Raw genomic sequence first — 23,179 nt, 5'->3', positions numbered from 1 at the left:
GTATGAAATTCACTGTACAAAAAAACATGGCAACAGTTTTATTTCTGCACTACTTTAAGTGTTACATTCAGAGTTTACAATGGCACAAACTGGTGTAATGATCCTTTATTTTCTGTGTTACCTGATTGTACACATCTAGCAAAGAATCCCTTCTTTAAGTCCCCTGTGTGTACTTTGATCCTTTCTCTAAACAGACTACTTCTTCTCCCTGACTCTCAGTTTGAGCACATGAGGTCCTAAAAGTCCCTGAAATGTTTCTTTCAGCTCCTGTTTGAATACATGATGTGTGTGTGTGAATATGTGTGTATCATATGAGCATTTCATTTAGCATAACAAGCGTAGGGTTCTTTCCTGCATCAGCTCAGTGCGACACACTGGCCCCCCTTTGTGTTCCTGTGGAGCACTGGACCTCCTCTGATTGGGTCCTTCACGGTGCAGAAGAGGCAGCAGGTCTTCAGATGGACATTGATGAACTGTGAACACAAAAGGAAAGTAAGCAAAAAGTGGCTTCAACAGGGACTGGGGCTCAATTATTTCATGCTGCAAAAATGTGACAGTTCACCTACATCATCATACTGGAACATGACAGATCCCTGCTGCATGGTGTCTCTCCGCTTGAAGTTGTCTGTGTGTCAGAAACACATACGTTGGCAACAGGTGGATTACTTATTTTTCATTTTTACATAAGGAGGCCTGAAAGTGTGAACAACGTATGCAACGTATTCTTCATAAAACCTATGATTCTGGGAAAAAAAAACTGAGTGACACCTCCACAGATGTGTTATAGGTGTTTTTTGACCTATATTTCATGATGGATGTGAGTTAAGGTCAGGTGAGTGAATACTAAAGGGAAGTTAAATGTGTGTGTTATTGTCAACAAGTTCCCCCCCTGAGGAGAAATCAAAGCTGGTTTGTTCTGAAGTCTCACTCCTCTTTGAAAAGAAATGAACAAACTTGAAATTTAATCGAGGAGCCAATGTGGAGTTCTAAGCTACGATAAATCTGCACAGCTGGGATTTTAGTCAGACCCCAACAATAATACTCAAACAATTTCACACATTTCACACTGTTTAACACTACTTTTCCCCCTGCACACACACACACACACACACACGAGTCTACTTCAAATACTGCATCCTGCTCCGCACTTCTTCTGCTCAGCTCCAGCCCCTGACGTCCTATGATGACTGTAGCGTGTCTCTTTTTACACGCCATCTTCCCCACCTCCAGCACCTCCTCCTCCTTGTCTGACGAGCCGGCTGCTCGTGTCTAAAGAGGGAGCGGAAAAGTGCATTAGCATCGTTGAGCTGCAACTTCCGACATCAGTACATCAATGGACTCCAAACTAAACAAAAAACACATTTCACTTTCATTTAACTCACACATTTTTTGTAATTATTTTTTGTTACAACTTTTAAATTCCACTCAAATTCATGTTTCACTTCTCAACATGTTTCAGTTTCTGTAAAAACACATAAATTAATAATTCATGGACAATGGATATTCATTTCACTCCTACTCCTCAAATCCTTAACCTGGACTCATATCATGCATTCCTACTGTAGCAATTTAGACAAATTCCAAAAAAAGCCATCGTGATCAAACATTCTTCCTTTACCAATTTGCATCAACTCGAAAGTAAAAGTCCTTTTCTGTGTACATACAAATTTTACGTTTTAACATCTAGTTGTAAGCTACTGTTAAAACACTTTGATCAATAGTTCCTGGCTGTGGGTGGTTGATTTCACTTCCACCTATGTAACACTACACCTTGACTTGGTAACAACAGTTTGGACAAATTCAGAAGTACGACCCCAAATATGCTGCTGCAGATGCTTCCACATTTAGTGCCTACAAATGGACACTCAAGAGCTGCAAACGCACAACAATGTGGACTGCATCTGCATGGTGTGTCAACACAAACAAACTTACAGGTGTGCACCATTCTGCATTTACTGTTTTCTCCTTCAATACGTAAATATCTTTTTTGTACCGTGTTACAAAACAAAAGTTTTAAACAACTGTGAATACTGCATCTTTCTTCAAGTACAATCCAAATGTTTCACCCTCATCCAGGAAAAACTGCTCAAAGTCTTGGACCAGTAGCTCAAACACGGCCAAATATGCAATCAGCAGCCATCAATACAGGACCTTCATCAGGGAATTACTCTAAATTGGAATCTATATTATCAATATTTGCATTACAGCTCAGTAGCGCCCTGGTCATATGATCAATACACTCAGACAACATACAGCAAAGAAAATTTGTTTTGAACCCATCTCCATTCTCCATGCTTCACTAAAACTCGTTTACAGCAGTGTGCGGAGCCTCCGGGCCACAAGGTGGTCACTTCATTTACGACACATCTTCATGTCTTCCCTTTTACCAGAATGTTTTGGAGCAATATATATATATATATATATATATATATATATATATATATATATATATATATATATATATATATATATATATATATATATATATATAATATTTATATCTATATTTAACATTTATATCTATATTTATTATAATTTTTATTAATATTTATATTTTGCATTCACATGTGACATTTAATATTTATATTTAACTATTTAAGATATTTCTAAGATGACAAATATTGCTCTAAATGTCATAAAAAGTTACTAGAAAAAAATCACGCCCTTATTTTTGCACATGGTTTGAAGCTAAATGTTGCTGTATTTTTTTGGCATGCGCTGGTTTACAAATGGTGCCCATAAAGTTGGCACTACCTTACAAGAGCGTGTGTAAACTTCCAGTTTTCAAAATAAAAACCGGTTGTGAAATACAATAAGATGTTATTGAAAAAAGAGAGAACTACATTAGGATATAATGTTAGATTTATAGTATATAATACATTAAATTCATTTATTATATTAAAAAAATGTGTTCAAATGCTATAACAAATGGTGTTTCTCATAGAGCAGGCTAAGATCTACCATTCTGTGCAAATTTCGAGCCAACAGTGTCACATGATCTGGTAGTTATTGAGCTATAATACTCATATTTATGTGAAACGATACATTAAAAATTCATATTAAATATGAAATGTGTCCAAACACAATAAAAATGTGGTGTGTCCCATAGAGCAGGCTGCATTCTACTATTCTGTGTTGATTTTGAGCCACTAGGTCATATGATTTGGGACTTATTGAGCATTAATGCTCATATTTAAAAATATTAATACAAGTTAGAAATTCATAAAAGATATAAAATGTGTTCAAATGCAATAGAAAGTGGTGTGTCTCATAGAGCAGGCTTAGTTCTACCCATCTGTTTTGATTTTGAGCCAGCAAGTCACATGACCTGGAAGTTATTGAGCTCATATAAACATTAAGCATTCATTAAAAATTCATGAAAAATATGAAATTTGTCCAAACCCAATAAAACAGTGGTGTGTCCTTTGGAGCATGCTTAAATCTACTATCTATGTTGATTTTGAGCCACTAGGTCATATGATTTGGGACAAATGGAGCTTTAAAGCTCATATTTATATTAAATTAAAAATTAAAAATTCATTTAAAATACAAAATGTGTTCAAATGGAAAAAAAGTGGTGTGTCTTATAGAGCAGGCTTAGTTCTACTATTATGGGTTGATTTGAAGAAACTAGGTCACATGGCTTGGGACTTATAGAGCTATAATGCTCTTTAATATATAAGTAAATACAATACCTTATAGCTCAATAACTGCCAGGTCATGTGACCTGTTAACTCAAAATCATCACAGAATAATAGAGCAATGCCTGCTCTATGACACACACCAGTTTTATGTTGCCTTTGGACACATTTCATATTTTTTATGAATCTTTAATGAATCTTATTACATTAATATTAGCATTATAGCTCCAGAAGTCCCAAGTCATGTGACCCGATGGCTCAAAATTAAAACAGAATAGAAGAACTAAGCCTGCTCTATGGGACACACGTTTTTAAAACATTTGGACACATTTAATATTTTTTAATGAATTTCTAATGTATCTTATAATGTAAATATGAGAATTATAGCTCAATAACTACCAGGTCATGTGGCCTGTTGGCTCAAAATCAATACAGAATAGTAAAACATAGCCTGCTCTATGAGACACACCAGTTTGATATTGTATTTGGAAACTTTTCACATTTTTAAAATGTTTTTAATGTGTCTCAAAACGTTTATATAAGCATTATATCTTAATAAGTCACAAGTCATGTGACCTTGTGGCTCAAGATCAACATACAATGGTAGAACTAAGCCCGCTCTATGGGACACGCCCCTTTTTAATGTATTTGGACACATTTCATATATTACATGCATTTTAAAACTATCTTTTAATGTTAATATGAGAATTATAGCTCGATAAATATGCATAGCTAAATAACTATAACTATAATTAATTTGAGAGACGGCTGACATAACCGCAGTTCCACGTGTGGACACAGCACATGTTTACAGGCCACTCTTTGGATTACCACGGGGAAAAACATGTTCACTTACCTGAGGGACATTCCCTGTCGAAACACACACACGGGCTTTCTGGAGGATCGAGAGGAAACTACACAAATAAACAGATAAAGCTCTTTGTTTGGCTAACTGTGCTAACCGTGTTAGCCAAACAACTCCGGTTGCAGCCCACTCAAACGCTTCTTCGCACCGCGCAAGCGCAAACCACACACACACCACATCGACAGCGCTTGGCTGCCCTCTATCGGTCACTCCAGCTAACTCTTTAACTTGCTCATCAAACTGCACTTTCAGATTTACTGTAACACATTCAATATCGATTTAGTTCAACAATAAAATCACCGATAAATAATAAGATTCACTACTTTGTGGCGTCAAACTTCATAAGCTACACCAGGACTTCACATTATCTCTAAATTTCTCACACAATCAAATTAAAACATCTTCACCTCACAAAGGATCGTCGACACAAATCCACAAACACTAAGGCTTTAAAAACTTTCAACATTTGCAAAGAATTTAAGTTGTTTACGTTAAACGCATTCTAGCGCAAGATTTTTTTCCTCTTTTGTTTTTTTTTCTTTTCATCTTAATAACTTTCCTGTCTCATTTGTTTTTGTATTTGTATTTGTGTTAAGACTCTTGAAGTTGTCAATGATTCAATACAGAAAAAATGAATAAATACAAAAAAATAAAATAAAATAAATAATAATAATAATAATAATAATAATAATAATAATAATAATAATAATAATAATAATAATAATAATAAAGCACATGCAAAAATACAAAAACATAAGCAAATTAAAGAAAAAAAATCTTCATAAATTTGACAATTGTGCAGCATTTAGAAAACGCGCTGCAAAGACAACAACGCAACGGGAAGGGTTTCAAGAGGACACTTGAAGAAGATGCACATATGACGACACGCTTGTTGTTGCTGGGGATTTACAGTGACAGCTGAATGTTTGTCTACAAATCATTCGAAACGGTGCAGTTTTGTTATTGTTGTGAGCTTAATTTTTATAGTTATGTTTATGTTTTTAAGCGCGGCTTGTTTTTGACTCGCTGAAGGAGGCTACGTGTGATGTACATAACTGTACAGCTCTTTAGCCTTCTCCACACCACCGTTGTGTGGTGTAGGATAGATGTAACATGCTGAATGGATTAACAATTAATCTCTTGTGATAAATTTATGTAATTCTGTTTTTTCCAGTGACGAAAGTTGGTGTTTTGCTGGAAAAACGACGTTAAATCGACGTATGCTAACTGCTAGCATATTCTCTATTTACATTAGCATCAAGCTAGCGCCACGCGCTCTATTGCGTTTTGGTTGATTAAGACCAATATAAAATGTAAATGCATTAAAAATGAATCTCTTGTGCGACACTTTTACACTTGTCTGCGTGTTCAGTGATTTTAATTCAATTTCCAATGTACTTTAGCATCAAGCTAGCGCCAAGTTCAAGTTGGTAGATTAAGAGCTATACAACATGTTAATATGAATCACCTGTAAGAGAGTTTTGTGGTAAGTCATTATGGGGCTTTAAGGGAGAAAACTAGTAGCCCCCATTTCGACTTTTTACTTTTATAAAAGTATAAATACATTAAGTGAGAGGTAAATATACATGATTTAATTTACTTTAGAGTATCATTGACCTTAAATCAAGTCTTCTGGGTCAGGCAAGGTAGTGTTAGCAATTCACCTTCAAAGCTCCAAACAAATAAAAACACATTAATTAAAAATAAATAAATAACTGAAAACTGCTTGTTATTAAAAAATGAACTAAATTTTGAATGATGAAATGCATGAAACCAGGCCTGAAATATCTGTTCAACTCAAATATTTAAAAGAATCATCCAGGTTATTTTCTGAGGGCTGCCACTGTGGCTTTTCATACTAACTGATGTTCTTTATGGTCTGCTCCTTTTTTTAGCCTGGATAATGTCCACCTCCATGACTCCTGTGTGTCCTGTATGCAGTATCATAGGCTGATCCCTGCCGTGGTTACTTCTCTGTCCAGCCTTTACATCCAGAAATAGCTGAGAGGTTTTTAGACGCCACGTGCAAGAAGCTGAGGTAGTCTCTATACATCACACTCCCTGTAATTTTTACCCTTTGGCCTTAAAAGGTCTTGTAATTTCCAGGAATCAGGATTCTGTGATGGAGGAAATCACTTCCCTGCATAAAACAAGTATGCATGCTAAGCTAAACTCAGACTTATCAGAGGGCCTGTCTTCTCATCTGCTTCACTGTTTGTCCCCTGTGGTTCTGTCCTGACTGTTTAATGTGAAATCAGTCTGTTCCCCGAGCACCTGAAACACTTCCTGACACGAGTTGTTCAGCAGCAGAAACAAGCAGAATCCACCTCATGCACTGACAGAAAAGTGACAGTTTTGATCACACGAATCTAGATTAAATTGGCTGTTAAGAACACAGAACACTGCACAGAGGGGGCAATCATAAAGAAGAAGTTTTGATGTATGTTTTGTTCTTCTCCTCTGGGACTTACAGTCTGCTTTGACTTGGCAGAGCTTTGCCCTGGAAAACACATCAGATAAATGTAAGATGCACATTGTAAACTACTCAGTGCATGGATTTAGGTCGACTTCCATGTCAACAGAAATACACCGTTACGCTACAACTTTGTCAACAAATGTTTTCTGCTCCACTGAGGAACACAGAGAAGTGTAACAAACCCAGATAAAGCTTGATACAAGGAGAACATGTACTTTTATAAATTAACTGTTTACTTAAGTCTTCTTCTTTTTAGATGATGAGTTGTTAGAAATACGTCTAAGTGCTGAAAAATCAAAAAACATGTTGAGCTAGGACAACCTGAAAAGAAATGTGTTTTTTCATCTGCATCATCCCTCTTTCATCCCTCATTTTGGTTGGACTAATGTAAAACAGCCTTTAATTAGCAGCATCTTCTAAGGGAAGAGCCTGAGGAGGAGGTTGGCTTTGAAATAAAGCACAAAAAATGATGATAGAGGAGGAGGAGGAGAGTTGGAGAAGGAGGGGGTGAAGAGGGAGCTTGTTGCAGTTTGCAGTAATCGCTCATCCAGGAGCCCGTTCCTCTCAGGGAGATTTGGATTTTTCAGTCTGGATGCTGTAGCTCGGGGTTTGGCTCTCTGTCTCTGACTTCCTTTTCTCTGTTTGAGGACGCTGCATGTCTGGCATGCAGACATGGGCCCCTCGTTTCACTCTAGGATTACCGTCTGCCTGGTCCTCACCTTGGCTCAGGTGATCTTCGTGATGTGCCAAGAAGAAAGCAAGAATGGTGAGTGCCAAAACCCGCTCTGTTCTCTGCTTGGTTTCCTTTGTTTACACCTGAAATTCTTCAGATTTATGTCAAGATATTGACTCAGAAATATCACAGAAATGTTCAATGAATCTTCAAAATTTACTTAAAGTTATTCTTGAAAATCTATTTTTGTCTTATCGAACAGCCTGTGTGGCCTCTGCGCACACTCATATTTGTACAGGGAGCAGATTTATGATTTTTAAAGATTTACAAGCCCTGTACAAACATTTCCTTCTGTTTTTCTAATGACATTGATGTGTTGGTTTATTTTACTTTGCAAAATGTAGGAAGTGTTTTGGAAGTTTCTCCTTCTCTTGCAGGTTTTCTGCTTCGTGTTTTAGTAAAAGTCAAACTGGGGGGGCAGCTGGACCACACTGGTCTTGTGGTTTGTGAGCAGAAGGTTGAAATCACACCCACAGCTTTGACCAAAAGGGCTTGTTACGCCTTAATGGGACACCTTTTTCCTGCTTGTGAAGCCGCTAAGTGGTGATTAAGACACACAACTTATTGTAGTAGCTTCAAACTTTTCAGGAATTAATCGAAGACGGAGAAGTTCACACCACGCTCTGATATCCTGGATAAAAAGTGACACTGGTGTGTGACTGGCAAATCCTAAACTCTTTAAACTTTCAAAAAAGCTAAAATGTCCGAGTGATGTGATCCTGAGTCAAAAATATCTCCTTCCCCGTCGGCTGCAGCACAAACTAACGCATGCGTAACGGTTAGCAGAGCTATTTCAGTGCGAGGTCGGAGCTGAATGACGGGGTTCACAGCGCCATGGCTATAATGATGTGGCCGTGCAAATGGGATGGACAAAAGAAGGCCACTAATTTTGGTCAGACTTCAGGGCCAGAAGCAGACAAGACACACCCAGAGAGAAAGGATGCTGGATATGAAATATGTCTCACACGTTCCATCCAAGTTCACCTCCTCTGGAGATGCACGAGAAAATGATTTTAACTGAGGAGATGATGAAGTTTTAGGCTCTTTTTCCAGATCTTTCAGTGCAGAAATGTTCAGAAAAACATTGATTTATCCTCCTGTAAAAATGAGATGACAGTTTCTCCTTTCTTTATGAGGATCAGAGCTGAATATCTGGTGCTGCTGGGAGCAAACACACACCCTGCATTCGTCGACTTTTCTCATAAGGATATAAAAACAGAGAGCTGCAGCTGAGATAAGCGTGCTGCTATTATATGGGGAATAAGTAGTGTTTCACTTCAAGTGTATCTGCCAAAGCGTTGCTCTCAGATGGAGTCTCAGATTGTTTTGATGATTTTCTGTTTGTTTCAGGAGCAGCGGCGTCTTGTGTCGTTGTTGTTGTTGTTGTGGAGGAGCTATGGGCTGACTTTTCTGGTGATTTATGTCAGCTGGCTGTTTTAGATTTTAGTGCTGTGTCCTTGGCTTGGTGTGTGTGAGTTTGTGATGAAAGAAAGGGTTCAGAAAAGAAGACACTGACCTCAGCTTTAAACCAGATTTTGCAGGAAATGATGCAACTTTTAGTCTTACTTTAACACTTGAGGCTGCAAGATCTGGAAACTGAAGGAAAGCATTTCTAAATTTAGTCTTTTCAGCTTCTGTTTAAACAAAGTGAGACTGGTTTTGGTTACCTGGCTGCAAAATAAACCTTGCAGAAGAGGTTGAGTTTGAATGATGCTAATAATAAACCTGTGAGTAGGAGGTCAGGGTGTCTGCAAACCACCAGCTGCTTCAGGACTTCCCAAGTCCACAGTCAGTCCTGACCTAAAATCAGGTTTAAATGTCTGAAATGACTTGAAGAACATTTTCCAGAGTAATTGTGTCAGTATTCAAAAAAATATGGACGTTTTAGAAGATTGCGAGCTCTTTAATGAGGATTCTGCGGCTCCTCTCGGCTGATTAAACCTCCCACTCTGAGAGTTTTTCGACGTTTTCCTCCGTTTCTTAGCAGGAGGGTTCTCCGGGTGTGGCACCTCTCAGCGCTCCCAAATAAAGTGAAACCACAACTTCTGCCCAAAGCAAACGTATAATACAGCCGCTGTGGTTTCCCCTGAAATAACTCACTGCGTTTGAAAAGCAGCCTCTCTGCTGGAGGAGGCTCCACCACATAATTGGTGCTTAGGACGTCGCTTAACGGCGCAGATTAAAATACGCAGCACGGAGCGCGTAGCAGGTGGTCATACTCCACTTCTCTGAGACTTTTCTCTCCGTTTGGGAGAGGAATGGTCGACACTGAGAGTCAAAGCATTTGTACTGCAGATTCAGTAAATTATGGGATGCACTTGTCTTTAAATTTCAGGCATACCTCCTGATTAAATGAGATGCAGATGAATGGATGTGCCAACAGGAAAAGTATAGGCCTCACTCTGCTTCATGTTTCTGGCTGGAGCCAAGAAAGACAGAGACATATTACTGCAGCGAAGATGATTACAGATGATGACACACTCACAGACACTTTTATTGTCTCATTTACAGCCAGGAGCTGTCAGATCTAACCACAGTCTAGTCAGCGACGGGCTGAGAAGTGCCAGCTTTAATGTGTCAGGAGCCTCGTTTTGAGCATAAATCTGTGAGAAGACTTGAATTTTCTGAGATTTTAGTCTGATTTTTATTCCCTTGTGTTGGTTTAACATCAAAAATAGCATTGTACTACACTTCCCAGAATGCAACTCAGCATTCCCCCTTTATTATGCTAGCAAATGCAAACATCTTTGACACACTTTACCCTCACATTGATGCACATTTTTGGGGATTGTTTGACGTCTTTGCAGAGTTTGGTTCACAGGGGGAGCAGCACTTTCCTCCACATGATGAGCACTGAGTCTGAGTTTCTGAGCCCACGCTGTAATTTACGCCTGCTTTAATGCCCCGTTTAAGGAGCTTGAGGATCATGACGGTGAAAACAATACTTAGGTTTTTATTCTGCCGCGTAACACGAAGAGAAATCTGCAGTTTGTCACTTTCAACTTAGTGTGCAGTGAATTCTTATCTGTGATATTTTTGACTCCTCTAATTCCTGCTAAAGTCATGACAGTTGGAGGGCGTAACACTTTTCATGCGCTTGACTCAGACAGCTGCACAGAAAGCGGACAGGTCTACTCCAACTATCAGATATGGAGCCCAGAGGCGTGCAGGGTCTGTGTGTGTGATGCGGGCACTGTAGTGTGTGAGGACGAGGTGTGTGAGGAGCTGAGTGACTGCCAGACGGCTGTGACACCTGAGGGCGAGTGTTGCCCCGTGTGCTGGACCGCAGACACGGACGCAGGTAAATGCTCGATGTGGGGGCTCTGCTTTAGCTCAGCACCTCGGACCCAGCTTCCTTACTGACGCCGGCTGCTGTTCTGTCTCATGAAGATACCTGCACACACAGCGGACACACCTACTCCAACTCTCAGATATGGAGCCCAGAGCCGTGTCGGATCTGTGTGTGTGACACGGGGACTGTGGTGTGTGAGGAGGTGGTGTGTGAGGAGCTAAAGCACTGCCGAACAACCCAGGCCCCCGAGGGCGAGTGCTGCCCCGTGTGCTCGACTGCACCACCACCGCCTCCGAGCACGGACCGTGACGCCGGTAATAAATACTCACTCAGAGCTGGTACCTGGAGGAGGAGAGGTCAGAGCGGGTCTGTGGTTGTTCATGGATCTGCTCTTTTCAAACTGAGGTCAAGAGGTCGACGGCCTCCAGACTTTGTGCTGATCTGTCTCTTGTAGTCCAGGTTTTCTCTGTGACGTAAAATGATGTGAGCTCTTCTGTCTTGTGAAGATTCCTGCACAGAGGACGGAGAAGTCTACTCCAACAATCAGATCTGGAAACCAGAGCCATGTCGAGTCTGTATTTGTGATATGGGCTCGGTGTTTTGTGAAGACGTGGTGTGTGAGGACTTAGGCGACTGCAAGACCTCAGAGACCCCCACGGGCGAGTGCTGCCCCGTGTGCTTGGCTGCGGACGCCGGTAAACTCTGCATCCTGGTTGTCCTCTTCAGCAGTCTGAAACCGGACTGCTTTGTTTGTCTTCAGAGTTTCCCTTTGACTGTTTTGCTCATTTGCACAGGAATACGTTGATTTTTTGCCAGATAAGATCACGTCTCAGCTGACTTTTGTGCAGCTAAAGGAAGCTGAGCGAGCATCTTTCTGTCCAAATGAAGAGTATTCCTCTGGGAAATCGATGTCAGCCGCCGTGTTCAGAGTCAGTTTGTTCATCATACTTTGTCTTCTGCTGAAATCTGTTTAAAGCCTGTATGTGTTTGATTTTTCATTCGTGGCTTTGGCGCCCTCCTGTGGTCATACAGAGCAGTGATGACGCTGAAATCACAAAAAAGTCGACACATAGGGGCTTTAAAGAAATCACCTACTATTCATGTGTTGAAATATTTGCCGGCATGAAAGTTTGGCATGATATGCTGCAGGTTTTGAAACATAAAGATTCGTTTTGTTGATTTTCTTGCGTCAGATCCACCAGAATACGAATGTAACTTTGTTTTTTTTCCTAAAGACACCTGCACAGAAAATGGAAAAGTCTACGCCAACAACGACATGTGGAACCCAGCACCGTGTCGGATCTGTGTGTGTGATAACGGGAAAGCTGTGTGTGAAGACGTGGTGTGTGAGGACCTCGGCGACTGTGAGAAAACTGTGACTCCAGACGGCGAGTGCTGCCCCGTGTGTTTGACTCCAGGCTCAACATCCAAGCCCAAAACGGAGCCCAGGATAGGTACGTCATCTCTTTAACCCATGCTCTCCATGTCATCATGTTTTGGTTAATTTGTTGTCTTTCTTTTTTTAGTTTCAGCTGCAGATGAGACTCCAGGCGAGAGCTGCACGGTGGATGAGCAGATCTACAAACACAACGACGTCTGGAAACCGGAGCCGTGCAGCGTTTGTGTGTGCGACAACGGCGTGGCGATCTGCGATGAGGTTCAGTGTGAGCTGATAACGAATTGTGAGAAAGTGGTCACACCTGAGGGAGAGTGCTGCCCTGTGTGCGAAAACTTCGCCAGTGCAGGAAGGATGATCGGTGAGACTTAATCTTTGATTAGTTTCACTCTCACTTTAAACAAAAGTTTAGTGGCTTGATTGTTCTAACTTTCTTTTTTAATGTTTCTTTAAAGAAATCCTGGGCTTCAAGGTAAGATCTGATTAATCTAGTGATGAATTCTTATAAAAACAAACACAAAGAGCTGACGTTCACTGAGCTAAAATGAATCAGTATTGTTTGTTTCTTGTTACAGGGACAGAAAGGTGAACCAGGAGATATCCCATATGTAAGTAGAGACTCAAAAGATGTTAAATGCAGTCAAAATGAGAAATATTTTTTGGTCTGAGAAGTCTTATTATCCTTTCTCTTTCCTCAGGTGGTGGGGCTCCCAGGACCAACTGGACCTGCGGTGAGTTTTTACAGATTTTACTCTTAAAATCAGATCCACAGAGGATGAAAAAATCACTTAATGAGAGAAAGAAAGCTTGTTAGGATCATCTTTCTGAAATATGGAAATCTATGCACTTATTCCACCACAAGAGGGCAGCAGAGCATGATGTAAAGCTCACCTGAAGAGGCTAACAGGTGGACTGAAAAAAGCTCAGCACAGACTCACATCATCCAAAGATTTAAAGACTTAAAATGGATTTTTATTGAAACATTTCTTGAACGTTATGGAGCATTTTCCAAAAAAGGAATCTGAATGGAGCAGGTTTATGTTTTTATTCAAATGTGAGGTCTGTTTTTAAGTCTTATCTCTCATGCTTACGTGTCAGGGTCCTCCAGGAGCTCAGGGACACACTGGACCCAGAGGCTTTAAAGGCAGACGGGTACGTTTTGATCAGTGATTCACACTGAGCTGAAGCAAACCTTTTCCCGTTACCTAATTGTTTTATTTCACCCTGCAGGGATTTCAAGGACCACCAGGATTTGATGGAGAGCCCGGTGTGCCAGGAAACCCAGGAGAGCCTGGACCTCCTGGCCAGGCTGCTCCTCCTGGAGTAAGTCCTCCTCAGAGACACACAGGTCTTCAGTTTCTGGTTCGATCTGGTGCTGAGCTTGTTTCTGGGTCTGTTTCAGGGTCACTTGATGTCTCAGATGGCTTCAGGGTTCAACGAGAAGTCAGTGGTGGCGTCCATGGTGTCGGGAACGAGGGTGAGAGCCGTGCATTAGAAGATAAAACTGTAACTCATGTGTTTGTCCAAAGTTAACTGAACTTTGGTTTCAGGGTGAAGCAGGACCAAGAGGACCTCCAGGAACAACTGGACCCCCTGTGAGTTTTGGTCTGGGATCTGTTTTAAGACAGATCATGGAGGCTATGTGATGCTAACTGTGCTCTCCTTCAGGGTCCGACTGGTGGTCAGGGGATTCCAGGAGACGCCGGAGATCCAGGACCAATGGTGGGAACATTTGGTGAATATAAAGTTAAAATTATTTAGTTTCAGTTTTGAGACTTTTTAAATTTTCTTCACAGGGTGAGCCGGGTCATCGAGGGCCTGATGGGCCTCCTGGAAAATCTGGACCTGATGTGAGTCAAACATGCATCCAGCAGCAGAATTAAGTTACTGAAAACATCAAGGTGAGCAGTTTTTAATCAGTGATGATCTGTTTTTTCCTCAGGGGGAACCTGGACCTGCAGGCTCTACAGGAGAACCAGGATTCCCAGGATCTGCGGTAATCAAAGCTAAATTAAACCACCAAAACAAAACACAAGAGTTAGAGTGACACCTAGTGGCTCTGAGCTGACCCTGCAGCAGGGGTCTTTAATTGATTGCATCCTTCCAGGTATAGAGGAGAGAAAAATAACAGGAAAGCTTCACGAGGCTGAGCGTAATCTGGGAGCCCGTGAGGATTTGATTATGTGTGTTTCTGCAGGGTGCAAGAGGATTTCCAGGACTTCCCGGTCATCCAGGACTGAAAGGTCACAAGGTTAGCCGTGCTTTAGCTGCCAGGTCGTACTCTTTGATTGTTTTATTTTCAGGTGAGGAAGATGAAGAGTTTTATTCTGAATTTCTCCATCAGGGAAACGCCGGTCTTCCAGGGCTGAGAGGAGAGTCTGGAGCCGCGGGGACGAAGGTACGAGCAGTAAGGTATCAGTGAATCACCCAGTTCCTCCTCCGTCACTGACTCCGTCTGTCTGCGTGTGTTTCAGGGTACATCTGGTACTCCTGGTGGGATGGGTGCTCCGGGTCCTCTGGTAGGAAAACGTTCAGTCAACAGAAGCAGAAAACGTCTCAAACACACAGGATCAGGACATCAACGTGGTGTTTGTGTCTTCTCTTTCAGGGGCCGGCGGGGATGCAGGGAGAGCGAGGGAGGATCGGGCCGACTGGTCCTGTGGTAAGAACAAAAAAAAACAGTTTTTCTGGAGAAATGAAGAAGGTTTTGCTAGATTAAAACATGTCGTCATCCTTGTGCAGGGAAAGCGCGGAGCATCTGGACACGTGGGGAAACCCGGACCTCTGGTGAGAACTTTAATCTGCTGGAAAAGTCACATTAAGAGATCCAGGTTAGGGAAATTAATACAAACTCTCTCTCTACAGGGTCCTTTGGGGATTCCCGGTATGCCAGGTTTTCCCGGTGGTCCAGGAATGAAGGTGAGACTGAAACCGTCACTTTGGAAAATACAAACTATAAAAACTCTGGAGTGTACGAAACGTGTCCTTTAATCCAACTCCAATCTGAAGGGAGAAGCTGGACCAACAGGGGTCAGAGGGAGCCCAGGACCACAGGGACCCAGAGGGGACCCAGGTCATGCAGGACCACAAGGGAAAATAGGACAGCAGGTGAGTTAACGACTGGATCATTTTCTCTTTGGTTTGATTGTTTGAAAATTCGATCGTAGCGTTAAAATGAAAGTCTGTGATCATCTGTTGATATTTTCCTTCAGGGGGCCGAGGGGGCTGATGGGACCCCAGGGCCGAGGGGCCAAGCAGTAAGTCCAACTTCTAACAGTTCAGCAAACTTTATCTGACCAGCATTTTTACCCAAGCGTCATTAAACTGTGTCTTCTTCTCAGGGTCTTGCAGGTGTTCAGGGTCCAGCCGGGTTGCTGGGCCCTGCTGGTCCTCCTGGCCCTCAGGGGACTACAGGAACAACAGGACCAAAGGGACAACTGGTACGAGCCTGTGTTTGGTTTGTATTTCTTTGACTCATACATTAGAAACTCTGACGGCTGCTCTGTTTTTCAGGGCGATGTTGGCGTGCCCGGGTTCAAAGGAGAGGCCGGAGCGAAGGGGGAACGAGTAAGAAATATGAAGATGATTAAAAATATGTCAGAGATGAATGTGTGTTTGTTGGACTCATTTTGCTTCCTGGGTCGTTAAAGGGTGATCATGGTATTCCTGGTCCAATCGGTCCGATGGGAGAGGACGGGAAGCGTGGACCCCGTGGTGACGGTGGAGACATTGGGCCTCCAGGTCCTCCAGGAGAGTCTGTGAGTCACAGAAAATCCAGTGAGAGCTCCTGGAAATGTGAAGCTAAAGAGTAAAAATATGATACACAAAACCTCCGTCTGTTTCAGGGAGCTCCAGGAAACCGAGGATTCCCAGGTGCTGATGGTTTACCTGGACAAAAGGTGAGCAGGGCTCAGATTTTCGCTCATGAAAAGGTTAAAATAAGTTCGAGCTCATCTGTGTGTGTGATCTCTAACAGGGAGCTCAAGGTGAAAGAGGACTGCAAGGCTCACCTGGCGCCAAAGGTTTACCTGGAGATGTAGGACGTAACGGGGAGCCGGGTTTGACGGGAGCTCGGGTAAAGCCTCAGTTATGAAATCTGACAGAGAGCAGCTTTGTTTTGTTTCTGTGGATCTTATTTTGTGTTTTCTCTCTCAGGGTCTGACGGGGCTCATCGGTGCGGCCGGCGCAGAGGGAAAGCAGGGACCAATGGTACGTTAAGATGTCTGATCCAAGCACTCAGTCATCCCTCTAAGACTCAGAGGACAGTGACGAGGACTAACATGTTTCTCTTCTAGGGCTCAGCAGGAGACGACGGCAAACCTGGACCAGCTGGTCCGGCTGGAAACAGAGGAGCTGCTGGGCACATGGGCCTGCCGGGACCAAAAGGCTTCACTGTCAGTTTGAGTCTTTACACCTCGGCATCGTCGTGCGTGATGAGATGTTTGATGATGAGGTAAACTTCATGTAATGGTTTTCTTTTTAGGGCGATGCTGGAAAGATTGGAGAGGCTGGCAGCGCTGGACCTCCAGGTCAAAGGGCAAGTTTCTCCTTTTTATCAGGATTTAAATGTTTATTCCTGAAGCACATTTAGCTTTAAAGTAACCCAAAGATTCTCCGTCCTTCAGGGGGTGAACGGAAAAGACGGAGAGACAGGCGCTGCTGGTCCAACTGGTCCTGCTGTAAGCATCAGACTCTGAACAGATCACCTGATTATCAGAGATCTGACGCCATGTTTGAGTCATGTGATGTTTGTTTTCCTGTAGGGCACTGCAGGGAAGAGAGGAGAGCAGGGGCCACAGGGACTGCACGGCTTCCAGGTAAAACCACAAACAGTCATACCTGGAGGAGGTCTAGATTCACTGTTGATACTGAGCCTGAGGTAAAACCTGTATCTGTGTGTTTCAGGGTTTGCCCGGACAGCCCGGTCCACCTGGAGAGTCAGGAAAGCCGGGTGACGAGGTAAGACAAACCAATCATCATCAAACTGTTTCTGCAGATTTTCCTCCTGTGCTTCATCGAGCATCGTTCCTCTTTTCAGGGTCTTGCTGGAGAGTCCGGGTCTGTGGGAGGAACTGGTCCAAGGGTGAGTCCGCTTGGAGATAAATCAGCTGCTCTCTGGTCTCGTGTTGGTCTGTTTGGTGAATAATGATGGCGTCCTTTCAGGGAGAACGAGGTCCTCCTGGAGAGAGAGGTGAAATCGGACCTAATGGGCTGCAGGGACCTAAAGGTAGTCCAGGTGGACCAGGCCCAGATGGACCAAAGGTATTCAAATTGATGCTTCTTAAAGTCCAGAAGCTTCCAGATGTGTCGCATGTTTTACATCTGTACAAAACCCCATCAGGGTAACCCAGGTCCAGCTGGTACTGTCGGGGAGCCAGGAGGTCCAGGACTTCAGGGGATGCCAGGAGAGAGAGGAATATCAGGACCATCCGGCCCCAAAGGAGACGCAGTGAGTTCATGAAAACAGTCCAGTCTGGAAGAGGACGGTCAGAGTCTCTGAAGGACTCATGGGAGGAAAGATCTGACTCTGGTTTCTCCTCCATCAGGGCTCTGTCGGGGACAAAGGATCTGAGGGGAAAGCTGGAGCTGACGGTGCCCGGGTGAGAAACAGACGATTTTAACCCCTAAATAAATCTAATAAATCCTTCACACTCTTTGAGTTTGTGTTTGATTTTATTCTGTGTTTTCATCTGGAAAGGGTCTTCCTGGACCTGTTGGACCTGGTGGTTCTGTTGGACCAAACGGGGAGAAGGTGAGCTCAAAACCTCTCATTCACAAATTATTTATACCTTCGCTGTTTGAAGCATCCTGATTTTAAAGGTCTGCTCCTTTGTTTCAGGGTGAACCTGGACCACCAGGACCCACAGGACGCAGAGGGACCAGAGGAACACCTGTGAGTGAAAAACCTCCGTCTGAGGAAGAGTGGCGCTCTCCTCCAACCAGTAAAACTGAATCTCTGAGTGTGTGTGTTCATGTGTGTGTGTGTGTGTGTGATGATGTTCACAGGGCTCCACAGGTGATGCCGGTCCTACTGGTCCTGCTGGCTTCCAAGGACCTGCTGTGAGTCCACATTTCTGACACACATCAGAGGAAAACAGCTGGATTGATTACAAACGCCATAACTTCCTGTTTGTCTCTCAGGGTCCTGACGGTCAGCCCGGGGTCAAAGGTGAAACAGGTGAGCCAGGCCTGAAGGGGGAAGGAGGATCACCAGGACCTCAGGGGATGGCTGGGAAACCAGGAGAACAGGTACCAGAAACAGGGACACGCAGAGCAGTGTCTGATGGGAAATGTTGAAGCGGTCTCCTGATGGTTTTTGTGTGGCAGGGACCTGGAGGCGTGACCGGACTGAAGGGAGGCAGAGGGACTCAGGGACAAACGGTGCGTTCACACACTCACAGCTTCACACACTCTCCTTTCCTTCCTGTCGTTACGTTAATGTTCTCCTCCCGCAGGGCGCTCCGGGTTTCCCTGGACTTCCTGGAGGAATCGGACCCGTCGGCTCTCTGGTGAGTCCATTTGTAAAATGAGGAATCCCCTGGACCCAGAGATCACGTCGGTTGATGGTGTCTCTGGTGTGTTTCAGGGTTCTGTTGGAGCTGACGGGCCCATCGGTGAACCGGGCAAGCCAGGACCTGCTGGAATTCTAGGAGAACCAGGAGCGACAGGGCGTCAGGGAGAGAGGGGACCTCCAGGACCACCCGGCAGCCCAGGAGAGAAGGGGGACTCTGGAGAAGACGGACCCGGGGTATGAGAATCTCATGAGGATCTCACCGTCTCCAAAGCTGCAGATGTGTGTTTGACTCGTCTTCTGTTTTCTCAGGGTCCTGATGGACCTCCAGGACCTGCTGGGGCCTCAGGGCAGAGAGGCATTGTGGGTCAGCCTGGAGCCAGAGGAGAGCGAGGCATGCTGGGACTGCCGGGTCCTGCTGTGAGTTCTCCTCCTCACCCTGTTTTCATTCCGCTCTCTGAATTATTTCCAAAACTGTTTTAAAATCTGTGTTTTCAGGGGCCACCCGGCAAAAACGGAGCTCCTGGTCCTCAGGGGGGCACAGGGCCTCCTGGAGGAGTGGGTTTACCAGGAGCCACGGGGCCCAGAGGAGACGCAGGCCCTGAGGTAGTTACAGTTTGACGGTTTTCACCATCCTGTCTTCTGATCTTGATGTGATGAGGAGTTTCACACGCTGTTATCTGGGCTTTCAGGGTCTCCCTGGAGCAGAGGGGCCCCCTGGGAAGGACGGACTCGTAGGGGAACGGGTGAGATGAAGACTCGGACTCTTCAGTCAAAGGTAGTGGACTTGATGTGCTCTTAATGACTAGATTTGTGTGTGGTTCTCCAGGGAGACAGGGGAAATACTGGACCAGAGGGTCTGCCTGGTGTTACAGGGTCTGCTGGACCTGAGGGGCCTGTGGGACTGACAGGAGGTCCAGGGCCGATGGGTGAAAATGTGAGTTTAATTCAACAGGAAAACAACTTCTTTAATCTTATATTCTTCATCTGTCGATCGGAGCTCCTGTAAATCCTCCTCCAGTCTGAGCGACCCCGTGTCTCTGTTCTCTGAATTCAGGGCGGCCGAGGACCAGCCGGACCCCCGGGACCAGATGGAGTACGAGGGAAAGTGGTAAGCATGATTTGTTTTTTACCTTCGAGGCTGAAAACAACAACAACAACAAAAGACAGTTAAATAAATCAATGTGTACAGCTGAAGTTTTGAGTAAAAACGTTGATTGTGTGTTTCAGGGCCCCCAGGGGCCACAGGGAGAGAAAGGAGCGGCTGGAGATGCAGGAGAGAGGGGCCAGAAAGGACACCGAGGTTTCACAGGACTCCACGGTCTGCCAGGATCAGCTGTGAGTGAAATATCTGAAGTTAAAAGCAGCAGGAGGTCTGAGGTCTGCAGCGTTCAGGGGTCTTCATGTTTCGTTTCAGGGTCAAACAGGAGAACCAGGAGCCAAAGGTTTCGTTGGACCATCAGGGCCACGGGTAAGCGCTTAAAGACGCGCTATGAATGTGACAGTCTGTGAGATGGTCCAGCTCTGAGTTATCGTACGCCTTTTTCACTGTCAGGGTCCTCCAGGCGTGGTGGGCCCACCCGGGAAGGAGGGGAACGTGGGTCAGCCTGGACCCCAGGGTGCTCCTGGAAGCAGAGGCTCGGCCGGGGATCTCGGAGAGCAGGTGACTCATGGTCGCGTTTTCTGTCTTATGTTTGGTGGTTTCAGTCAAACTCACAGCTCTGTCTTTTCTTTCCATCAGGGTCCAGAGGGTGAACCTGGACCACCTGGCCCTCCAGGCCCTCCTGGACCCCCCACAGCGGCTGTGGAAGACTTCTACGTCCCCTCCTACGACTATGAAGGAAACGGTGGCGTTCCAGACGCGGTGGAGTTCGTGGAGGACGACGTAGCTACTGATCCTGTTCCTCCGCCTCCAGAGATGAACAAAGACGAGGCCCTGCCCAACAAGAACCAGGCCGTCCTGCGTGCAGACACAGGGGTCCACGCCACTCTGAAGACCCTCAGCGGGCATCTGCAGAACCTCCGCAGTCCTGACGGCAGCAAGATGAACCCCGCCAAAACCTGCCAGGACATCAAGCAGTGCTACCCTCAGAAAACCAGCGGTGAGGGTCGAGTTTTCTGCTGATGTCGTCTGACGATGAATCGAAATCAAAGGTCTAATCAGTCATGTTTGCTTCCTGCAGGAGACTACTGGATCGATCCCAACCAGGGAAGCACCAAAGACGCCATCAGGGTTTTCTGTAACATGGAAACTGGAGAAACCTGCATCCCTGCTAATCCAGCCAGCATCCCCCGCAAAGCCTGGTGGACCAAATCCACTCCTTCTACCAACAAGCCCGTCTGGTTTGGAGCTGACATCAACAGTGGGTCTAAAGTAAGTCCACATGGAGCATTTCTTTCTGGACCCAGCCGGCTCTAGGTGTAACCGTCCAAACTGTCGTTTCAGTTCAGCTACGGGAATAACGGAGAGCAGCCGAACGCTGTGGCCGTCCAGATCAAACTCCTGCAGCTTCTCTCCAAAGAGTCGCATCAGAACATCACGTACCACTGCAGGAACAGCGTGGCGTACAAGAGCGAGAAGAGCAGCAGCCTGAAGAAAGCGCTGGTCCTCAAAGGCTTCAACGGTCAGGAGCTGAGAGCGCAGGGCAACAACCGGCTCCGCTACACCGTCATCGAGGACGGCTGCTCGGTAAGTCCTAACACATCCTCTCCGAATGATCCACAGTGTTTGAAAGACGTCTGAGGTAATTTATCTTTCTCCACAGAGCTCAAACGGGGCGTGGCGTAAGACTGTGTTCGAGTACAGGAGTCAGACTTCAGCCAGGCTGCCGTTCGTGGATTTATCTCCCATGGACATCGGGAAGGCGGATCAGGAGTTTGGGCTGGACATCGGCCCTGTGTGCTTCTCCTAAAACAAGAGATGGACAGAAAGAGCTTCTGAGGAGGAGGAACATCAGCACAGCTTGATCAGGACTCTTCTTTCTTTGAGCGAACGAGTCCACGAAGGTTAGACGCTCCTTCACACGTGGCTGCATTTCCCAAATCCTGTTAGAGCACAGTGAAGCTGGGAACGTAATTTATTCACCAATCAGTACATATGGGTGGAGAAGGTGCTAAGTGGGGTCTGGATGGACAACAACACACGGCTCCAGACTTTAGTTTTCACGTGAGAAGTTAAAGCATATGGGGTGAGACTTCTTAAAATATGTCTGTAGATCTTAATTTTAATGGATTAAAAGATGAAAATTATGCTTGAACCTAAATTATTAAGTTCTATCAGGAACTCATTTAGTCTTTCAACAGAAAACCTTTGTATCTTCTTTAAAAACCACGACTGTAAATGCAACGTATGACTGTAAATTGCAAAGTATTTGTTTATTGTTGACTTTGGATGTGGAATAAATGTCTTTCTTTGGAATCACTGTGCCTCTCCTACAGAGTTAAAGCCAGAACATTTGAATAAACAAACGCTTTCCCTGCATGAAAAACAAGAGTTGCTTTGACAAAGATTTAAACTGAGGTAAGAACGCTGTAATGTTGGCATCCAGCCACTAGAGGGCGACACAGCGTCTCCTTTGTTGCTTTAAATCACAGTTTAATTCTTCTACTTTACATCCCAGGGTGGAAACTCTTAATTCACTGGGTGATGGGATAAAATTCACATGTTAGTTGGTGTTTTATTTCACCTCAGGGAGTTTATTTCTTTGAATTTGTTCCTAAAAGCAGCAGAAACGCCTCATCTAAGTGTTCCCTCTGCATGTGCCTTCAGTGATTTCAGGGTGTGTGAGTGAAGGAGGGAGAGAAAAGGCGTCCGTTCAGGAAGAAAAGGAGCCAAAGTTCAGGCTGCACATGTTTCTGGGTCGACCTCTCGTCTCTGTAAGCGCTGAAAGACGTGACACTCTCATCGTTTCCTGCAGCTCGGAGCTTGGGGCGCGCTCCACATCTGTCCAGGTGGTCATTTTTAGAAGGGGCTGCTATTTTCACTTAGGGCAGGGAGAGATTCAGAGTCAAAATGTGGGTAAAACAACTAAAAAAATGTGAAGGAGCTGCTTGGCTTTACGGAGGAAACACACGAGCACACAAGCTGGACTGTTTCATCTCCTGTTTGCATACATTAAATTTTTCACACCCCACACACACGAAATGTTCATGTACCCGCTGGAGCTCGACCCTGGGATGACTTAGCAGCGCCGCCCAGATCCTGAGTGGGGTGTCTCTTGTTTGCTGAGGAGCCTGGATGAGATTTCCCAGCTACTCCTTTTCCT

The 23,179-nt window shown here is 44.5% G+C and overlaps 1 protein-coding gene across 1 annotated transcript; it reads left to right on the top strand.

Annotated features, from left to right (window-relative positions):
- Positions 1-7,544: 7,544 nt before the first annotated feature.
- Positions 7,545-22,347, top strand: LOC141786260 (uncharacterized). Its single transcript, XM_074665023.1, has 55 exons — positions 7,545-7,748; positions 12,243-12,461; positions 12,534-12,764; positions 12,859-12,875; positions 12,979-13,011; positions 13,102-13,134; positions 13,502-13,555; positions 13,634-13,726; positions 13,806-13,880; positions 13,954-13,998; positions 14,072-14,125; positions 14,200-14,253; positions 14,346-14,399; positions 14,601-14,654; positions 14,748-14,801; positions 14,878-14,922; positions 15,012-15,065; positions 15,146-15,190; positions 15,269-15,322; positions 15,413-15,511; positions 15,616-15,660; positions 15,745-15,843; positions 15,917-15,970; positions 16,054-16,161; positions 16,249-16,302; positions 16,380-16,478; positions 16,559-16,612; positions 16,699-16,797; positions 16,887-16,940; positions 17,029-17,082; positions 17,167-17,220; positions 17,309-17,362; positions 17,442-17,486; positions 17,567-17,665; positions 17,745-17,852; positions 17,950-18,003; positions 18,102-18,155; positions 18,243-18,296; positions 18,410-18,463; positions 18,545-18,652; positions 18,731-18,784; positions 18,859-18,912; positions 18,990-19,151; positions 19,227-19,334; positions 19,413-19,520; positions 19,607-19,660; positions 19,744-19,851; positions 19,972-20,025; positions 20,145-20,252; positions 20,332-20,385; positions 20,470-20,577; positions 20,656-21,016; positions 21,098-21,288; positions 21,361-21,603; positions 21,680-22,347. Exons 1-55 carry the CDS (start codon positions 7,655-7,657, stop codon positions 21,824-21,826), a joined length of 4,779 nt encoding a protein of 1,592 aa, XP_074521124.1. The 5' UTR covers positions 7,545-7,654; the 3' UTR covers positions 21,827-22,347.
- The last annotated feature ends 832 nt before the right edge of the window (positions 22,348-23,179 follow it).

Source organism: Halichoeres trimaculatus, unplaced genomic scaffold (assembly GCF_033239565.1).
Source record: "Halichoeres trimaculatus isolate MK-OKI-2021-1 unplaced genomic scaffold, fHalTri1.1 fHalTri1_scaffold_24, whole genome shotgun sequence".
Classification (NCBI taxonomy): domain Eukaryota; kingdom Metazoa; phylum Chordata; class Actinopteri; order Labriformes; family Labridae; genus Halichoeres; species Halichoeres trimaculatus.
The sequence above is the reverse complement of the archived record's forward strand: the minus strand, read 5'-3'. Positions and strand labels throughout refer to the sequence as shown.